This window comes from Carica papaya, chromosome 9 (genome assembly GCF_054855325.1).
Source record: "Carica papaya isolate Zhongbai chromosome 9, ASM5485532v1, whole genome shotgun sequence".
Classification (NCBI taxonomy): Eukaryota; Viridiplantae; Streptophyta; class Magnoliopsida; order Brassicales; family Caricaceae; genus Carica; species Carica papaya.
This window is the reverse complement of record NC_142317.1, coordinates 32,569,707-32,578,350: the sequence shown is the minus strand read 5'-3', so window position 1 is coordinate 32,578,350 and position 8,644 is coordinate 32,569,707. Positions and strand designations below refer to the sequence as shown.

At 35.7% G+C, this 8,644-nt stretch overlaps 2 protein-coding genes across 2 annotated transcripts; both read right to left on the bottom strand.

The window, feature by feature from the left end:
- Positions 1-1,599, bottom strand: LOC110819783 (transcription elongation factor TFIIS-like). Its single transcript, XM_088212120.1, has 2 exons — positions 1,469-1,599; positions 1-907 (listed from the first exon to the last, which is right to left on the bottom strand). Exons 1-2 carry the CDS (start codon positions 1,597-1,599, stop codon positions 1-3), a joined length of 1,038 nt encoding a protein of 345 aa, XP_088068246.1.
- A 4,790-nt stretch (positions 1,600-6,389) lies between these two features.
- LOC110819787 (transcription elongation factor TFIIS-like) lies at positions 6,390-7,262 on the bottom strand. The gene is made up of 2 exons (XM_088212119.1): positions 7,026-7,262; positions 6,390-6,935 (listed from the first exon to the last, which is right to left on the bottom strand). The coding sequence occupies exons 1-2, from the start codon at positions 7,260-7,262 to the stop codon at positions 6,390-6,392; spliced, it is 783 nt and encodes a 260-aa protein (XP_088068245.1).
- Between the last annotated feature and the right edge of the window lie 1,382 nt (positions 7,263-8,644).

Below are 8,644 nucleotides of genomic sequence, written 5' to 3'. Positions count from 1 at the left end.
TCAATATGTAGCATTACATTCAGATAATTGATGTATCAAATTCTCTTCCCTAAGTGCAGCCCTCGTTCTTATCTCACTCATCTCAAGCTTAAGTTGATCGCTTGCCATCTCCTCACTTTTCATCTTGATCAGCTCAGCAGGTTGGATATCTCCACAAAGAACCTTTCTCCTCAAGTCTGGATTTTTTGCATCCCTCAGGTTGAAAAGGATGGACCTGTACTTCATCTTTTGACTACCAAGGCAGGAACCCATCTGAGTAAACATCTCAGACTCCAACATTGCAGCAACCTCAACAGGATCCCCAAAACACATATTCTTTCCAATCTTTCCCCTGGATTCTGATGCTACCTTTGAGAAGGCTTCCTCAAGCATGGCCCTGACTTTTTCTCTTGATGCATCTTCCTCTTTCTGAGATGAAGGCTGAACAGGAGTTTGCAATGGCATCTTGAGGCGAATGATGAGCCCTTTGTTCGAAGCTTTGGTGGACTCTTCCATCTTCAGAGATGAGGGTTGAAGAGGAGGCGAGTTTGAAACATTGTCAGAACTAGGCTGAGCAGGAGGCGCAGGCCGCAACTTGATGCGAATGATACCTGGCCGCGTCAACCGTTTCGAGACCTCGATCTCTCTCTTCTTCCACACATCGATAAGCTGGGAACCAGCAGAGCAGATCTTTCTGCTCTTGTGCTTGCAGAGATTTTGCAGCTTCTTGTAGATGTTGTGGGTGTTGATGAGCTCATTGTTGAAGGGACAGGTTTCAAGCTTCTTCAAACAATCAACACATCTGGAAATGTCAGATGAACCGCGAAGAATTCCCTTTATGTTTGCAGAATCAGCGGCTTTCTTGGCAGCTGCAAGAATCTCCAATGTTTCATCCATCTTGAAATCTTTCTCGCAGGCAACAGAGAATCTGAAGAAGGAAAGGTTTCAACGGTTTGTTTGGAAGAGAGAAACGCAGAAAGAAAACAGAGATTGAGATCTCTCTTCTTCTTATCACAGAAGCAAGGAAAGAGAAGCGATTTGCAGAAGAATGAAAAAAATATAAGGAAACCCAGAGAATTTCTTCTATTTCGAAACAAGAAGGAAGACAAACTGTAAATCCCTTCTCTCGATTTGGAACAGAGAAGGCCTAAAAGAAAACACAGAGGTTGAATCTCTCTTTTTCTTACCACAGAAGCGATTTGCAGAAGAATGAAAAAAATGGAAGGAAACCCAGAGAGTCTCTTCTTCTTAATCTTGAAAACAAGAATGGAAACAAACAGTGAATGTCTTCTTTGGATTTCCGCTTCTTATCCTTCTTCTTTCTTAGAAACAGAGACTCATCTTCTCCTTGTCGGATCAGGAAAACAGAGTTTAAATTTTGAAGTGAATTTCCTATTATGCCCTCAACTTACCGTTGATTGTGTTGCAATCTCGGGTCGGGTCGTAGCTGCTGCACCCTCGCGCCATTTACAGAGAATAAATATATTACATTAAGCATTTCCCCATGTCCATGCCAAGACCCTGGCCCAGGACCATGTCCAGACCGAGACAAAGGCCTAAACTATGATCCAAGCCCAGACCCAGACCCAGACGCAGGCCCAGACCCAGACCCAGGGCCATACTTGTCCTTCCACTTACTAACTTATATACATACACATATATATATATATATATATGTATATATTCCTCTTAAGCTGAAAAAAGAATCAGTGCTGCTAGAATAAATTAAATATGACAAAATACAAATTATGTTTTAAATGAAAATTTCAATTAATTAAAAATTATTATTATTAACCCAAATCTTTTTGGCAATTTAAGAGTGATGACAATATTTAGGGCAAAATAAAAATATTATTTACAAATAATTTAATTCAATTTTTTCATTTTTGCTTACATTAAATCATTCAATATGAATAAAAAATATATTATTAATTAATGTCACAAACACTTGCCCAAAGCAGAATTCAGCCACCAGTCAAGCAATGTTAGTTATTTCTCTAAATCTTTGTAGCCTTGTGATCCGAACTTTCCAAATATCTTGAACAAGCTTAATCTAATTAACCAAGAAAATTTAATACTTTGTTAATTTTCACCAAAGCTAAATACTAAGGCCTATCATAAAGCAAAACATGCTCTACAATATATCCTAGTGGGTACGAACTATTTTCGCTTGAAATGAAAAATATAAGTTTTTCTTTACATTAGAATCATGCTTATGCTAATGTGGGTATAATATATGATGCCAATTTATGGTACAAGAGATTTGAGCACTGCAATGTGCAATTTTTTAAGAGTTTAAATAGAAAATTCTTGTGAAAAACATGCCTTTTTTAGTGACTTACCCAGAGTCTGTAATGTATGTGAAATTGGGAAGCGAAGTGATTAGAGCTGATCGATACATATATGTGTTTTGTTACGAGTAATTCCTCTTTACTTGAGAATAAATACTTCTATTTTTGTTGATAACTTTTCAAAGGTTTTATTGTATACCTCTTAAAGCTTAAAATTGAGGTGTTTAAATTGTTTAAGAGATTTAGTACGATAGCTGAAAGTTAGTATGAAGAGAAAATTAAGATATAAGATCCGATAATAACACTAGGTATACCAACAACAGCTTCAACAACTTTTATGAGCAGTACGGGATTCAACATCAGCTCAAATTTTCTTATTTCCCATAACAAAATTATACGAGTGAAAGAAAAGTAAAATAATTACGGAGATGGCTATGTGACTCATGTTTGGAAAACAAAATATTGCCAAAGGGTTTTTGGTGGGAGGCTGTGAATGTGGTTGTTTCTTTGCAAAACAGATCATGTTATGAGGCTTGCCATGGAACTAAACCAACGGTGGAGCACTTGAAAATACTCGGAAGCATCTACTGCGTCCACATTCTAGAGACCAGGGAGATAAGCTAGAAGAGAAGACAAGAATTGGCATCATTTTAAATAAAAGCAAAATTACAAGGGATTTTTGGTAAATGTCAAAGTAGGTGAGAAATCACACTGGAAATGGGATAAAACTCAGGTGGAGGTCTCAAGAAATTGGTTTGTTGTTAGGGATGATGAAGAAACTTCCTTTGAACCTGCTAAAGAAAGGATGCCAGATTTTGTTGTGAGAGGAACTAGAGGCTTGCAAGATATTTACAGAAGGTGCAATGTTGTTTCAATGACCTAATGGTTGGTTATTATACTTGACATCCACTAGGCCAAACATCACTAATGCAGCTAGTTTACTCTCAAGACTCACGCAATCTCTAGGTGAACTACATTTCAAGGCCGGGAGAAGGTTGTTGAGGTATATAAGAGGATTCCTTTACTATAAAATTTATTATGAACCTGAAGTTAAATCGAAGGGGTTCACTAATAGTGATTAGGGAGGTTCCGTGGATGACATGAACTGCACTTACGAGCATGTTTTTCACCTTGAATCATGTATGATAAGCTAGAACTCAAAGAAACAAGAATAGTTGCACTATCTACAGCAAAGGCAGAGTATGTGGCTGCAACAAGTGTAGTGAATTAGACCATCTGGCTTTGGAAGGTTCTTAAGAACCTTGACCAAAAGCAAAATGACTCTACAGCCGTGTTTTCTAACCACTAGTCATCTGTGTCTATTACTAAGAATCCTGCATTTCATGGCAAGACCAAATACATCAAAATTAAATATTACTTTGTGAGGAAAGTAGAGAAGAAGGAAGAAGTTCGTTTGCAGCATTGCAAGTCCGAAAAGCAGCTGCCACTTCCCAAGAACAGGTTCAAAGCCTTTAGAAAGATGATCGGAATTGTTAACGGAGCTAATGTTGAAGGATTGACAATTCGGCTGTCGACCAAAGAAATTTTGTTTTACCCAAGTTTATGTATGATAAACTTGTTTTGCTATGTCAAGAAAATATTCTCAGCAGGAATGAAGACTGAGTTAAGGATATTGTCATTTGAATATATATATATCTGTAATGAAGGCCAACTTTCACTGGCTACAAACTTGAAAAGTAATAAAATGTAAACACAAGCAAGAATTAAATAGAAGATATAAAGCATAAGATTGGAAATTAAATAAACTAAACAAACCAATTGGCAACTGTTTAGCTGATATATAACTTCGTGACTAGTGTGGGAAATAAGCTACAGCTTATTGCATATCATTTCAAATCTTATTGAGCAAATCACTTCAAATTTAAACGATTTTTATTCGATAAGATTAAATTTAATAAGTTTACCACTAAAAGACTAAATATTTCATGCATCTCAACTACCATGTAAGAAAAAATAAATCCAAGATTAATCACAAACAGAAAAAACAGGCACATACACATTAAATCCTACAGGCACATATACATTTTATCACAGGCACCCAGACAAGCAAAAACCTTAGCTGTGTTCAACAAGCAGAACATAATAAAGAGAGAAAATATAATACTCTGTTAAAGAGGTCCAGAAAGAAAAAACTCAGAGGTTGATCTTTGATCCAGAATGTTTTAACAACAAAATGTTGAATGCTTGGCCTATGCAGCCTCATTCATTCTGGTGCCATATGCTCATTAAAAACATCTACTAAGGCTTTAACAAACCCAAGATTTTCCTCCAAATCAGCCAAAAGCAGAATTTAGTCACCAGTCAAGCAATGCGAGTTATTTCTCTCATTTTTATGAATGTACGATTCAAGCTTTTCAATGTTTTCAACAAACTTAATCTAATTAACCAAGAAAAAATCTAATCTTTAACAATCTAAATTAACTCATCACGACTATGTACACGAAAACGTCCCAAAAATTTATGTATTAAAAAAAGTTTAACTATTTGTAGGAAAACCATGATAGCTAGTTCACAAGCGGGATCACAGCTTAACACATGGATCAGATTTTAGGAAGAGAAGCACAAATAAAAATCTTTCATCTTAAACAATTTTATTAGTTCTCTAACTTATAATAATATCCTAGTCTATTCTCCTAAACTCCAAACAAAGCAATAGCACAAGTACGTAACTGGTGGATCAGCAATGTTGAAATCAAGAGATAGTGGAATAGGTCATATGACAAATTGTAGTTCGACTAGTTATAGAGTTTTGGATTCTCTCTTGAGATTTTGCTCATAAATGGTACAGTTTCAATAATGTCACAAACACTTGCCTGGGTCGTTATTATCTGCATAATGGAAAATTCTAGTAAGAAGTAAACTTTATGCATATATAAAGGAGATATTAAATACCAAATTAGTACACCCATTTGCAGCACAAACACACAATAGTCATAACCGCAGCACCTACACCAGTTAAATCACTGTTGCTGCTGCAGAAGACACACATAATCATAATTCCCTCAATTCATCCCCTAAAAGAATTCCTCATTCCAGAAATTGTTGTTGTGTAGACAGATGCCTAGAAGAACAATCCACAAAGGAAAATAGAAGCCGAGAAACAAAAAATGAAAAGTTTCAAATCAGCTAAATCTTCATGCCTTTTCATTGAATTTTTCAAAGAGGCTCAAAGAACCGTATGCACTATTACTTCAAATTTCTAACCAAAAAACTAAAGGCAGAGTATGTGACTGCAGCAAGTGCGGTGAATTAGACCATCTGGGTTAGGAAGGTTCTTAATGAGCTTGATCAGAAGCAAAATGACCCTACAACCATGTTTTATAACAACTAATCAGCTGTGTCTATCAGAAAGAATCTTGCGTTTCATGAAAAGATCAAATACATCAAGATTAAATATCATTATGGGAGAAAAGAGGGAAGGAGGAAGAAGTTCATTTGCAGCATTGCTAGTCTGAAGAGCAACTGGCTGCTGCCTTACCAAACCACTTCCCACGCACAGGTTTGAGGCCTTAAGAACGATGATTGGCATTGTTAGCAAAAGTTAGTGTTGGAGGGTTGACAATTTGTTTTTAAGTTGTACAAAACTTGTGTTAGTGTATAACCTTGTTTTGCTTAAGAGAGTCAAAAATATTTTTTCTATTTTTAGTATCATAGCGGCTGTCTTGGACAATAGATCATGTCTACCTTTTACGGTTATGAATAAAGCAGAAAAATCTGGTTTTTTGCCTCAATTTTGCTTCTCTTCTTCTCTGATTTTTCTTCGGATTTCTCAGCACAAAACATGAAATATTTGTAACTGACCCATATTACCTACAAGAATAAACACAATCAGCTTACAGAATAACGTAAACAAGAAAATCATATATCAAAATAAAAAAATATATGATACAGAACCAAAATCCCAAAAACAATTTTAACCTGCTAATTAATTCTTAAGAAAAATTAATGAGAGACAATTCGTTTTTTCATCTGAAAACCGAATATAACTTAAAAGACAGTCTACAATTACCTCATTTGGCTAGTCATACCTAGAAATTGGCACAGGTATGTAACTAATAGATCAACAATGTTGAAATCAAGAGACAGAGGCATAGAGCATTATATTCTCTCTTGATACCTAAGTTGACATATCAAAGACTCTTCCCTAAGTGCAGCCCTGTTTCTTATCTCACTCATCTCAAGCTTAAGTTGATTGCTTGCCATCTGCTCACTTTTCATCTTGATCAGCTCAGCAGGTTTGATATCTCCACAAAGAACCTTTCTCCTCAAGTCTGGATTTTTTGCATCCCTCAGGTTGAACAGAATGGACCTGTACTTCATCTTTTGATTACCAAGGCAAGTACCCATCTGAGTAAACATCTCAGACTCCAACATTGCAGCAACCTCAACAGGATCCCTCAAACACATATTCTTTCCAATCTTTCCCCTAGATTCTGATGCTACCTTTGAGAAGGCTTCTTCAAGCATGGCCCTGACTTTTTTTCTTGGTGCATCTTCCACTTTCTGAGATGAAGGTTGAACAGGAGTTTGCAATGGCATCTTGAGACGAATGATGAGCCCTTTGTTCGAAGCTTTGGTTGACTCTTCCATCTTCAGAGATGAGGGTTGAAGAGGGGGCGAGTTTGAAACATTGTGAGAACTAGGCTGAGCAGGAGGTGCAGGGCGCAACTTGATGCGAATGATACCTGGCCGCGTCAACCTTTTTGAGACCTTGATCTCTCTCTTCTTTCACACATTGATAAGCCGGGAAGCTGCAGAGCAGATCTTTCTGCTCTTGTGCTTGCAGAGATTTTGAAGCGTCTTGTAGATGTTGTGGGTGTTGATGATTTCAGCATTGAAGGGACAGGTTTCAAGCTTCTTCAAACAATCAACACATCTGGAAATGTCAGATTTACCACGAAGAATACCCTTTATGTTTGCAGAATCAGCGGTTTTCTTGGCAGCTGCAAGAATCTCCAATGTTTCATCCATCTTGAAATCTTTCTCGCAGGCAATAGAGAATCTGAAGAAGGAAAGGTTTCAACGGTTTGTTTGGAAGAGAGAAAGGCTGAAAGAGAACAGAGATTGAGATCTCTCTTCTTCTTATCACAGAAGCAAAGAAAGGGAAGCGATTTGCAGAAGAATGAAAAAAATGGAAGGAAAGACAGAGAATGTCTTCTATTTCGAAACAAGAACGGAGACAAACTGTAAATCCCTTCTATCGATTTGGAACAGAGAAGGCCTAAAAGAAAACACAGAGGTTGAATCTCTCTTTTTCTTACCACAGAAGCGATTTGCAGAAGAATGAAAACAATGGAAGGGAACCCAGAGAGTCTCTTCTTCCTATTCTTGAAAACAAGAATGGAAACAAACAGTGAATGTCTTGTTTGGATTTCCGCTTCTTATCCTTCTTCTTTCTTAGAAACAGAGACTCATCTTCTCCTCGTCGGATCAGGAAAACAGAGTTTAAATTTTAAAGTGAATTTCTTATTATGCCCTCAACTTACCGTTACTTTACTTGTGTTGGAATCTCGGGTCGGTTCCTAGCTGTTGCCCTCCGCGCCATTGACAGAGAATAAATATATCACATTAAGATTTTCCATACGTCCAGGCCCAGGCCAATGTCTAGACGGAGACCAAGGCCCAAACTATCATCCAAGCCTAGACACAGACCGAGACCCAGGGCCATACTTGTCCTTCCACTTATTAACTTATACATATATATATATATATATATATGTATATATTCCTCTTAAGCTGAAAAAAGAATCAATTGTAGAATAAATTAAATTTAATTAATTAAAAATTATTATTATTAACCCAAATCTTTTTCGCAATTTAAGAGGGATGGCAATATTTAGGGTAAAATGAAAATATTATTTACCAGACTCTCAAATATAAGGTTTAGTGTTCGTAATAATTCTATTCAAATTAGTAAATACTATATTATTTAAATAGACCAATATATTAAAAATAATTTAATTCAATTTTTTCATTTTCGTTTACATTAAATCATTCAATATGTATCAAAAATATATTATTAATTAAATTATACATAGATAATAAAGTGGATAGGTTCATGGGATTGATGTATGAAGTGGAGGTGCTCATCTTCTTTTTCACTATCAATTTGTTCGCTTTCTCGTACGGATGAAAAAGATTCCAAAAAATTTTATTTATAAATAAAATTATTTGTTTCAATAATATAGTGAAAATATATAAGAAAAAATTAATTAAATAAACGAAATTAAATTGTAATTTGCAACTAAATGCACTTTGTAAATGAAACAATTTGAGATTTTCGTTATTTTAAGTTATTTTTTGTGTAAATTTTAGTTTAAAAGATATTTAATTCAGTTATATAACGAATTTTT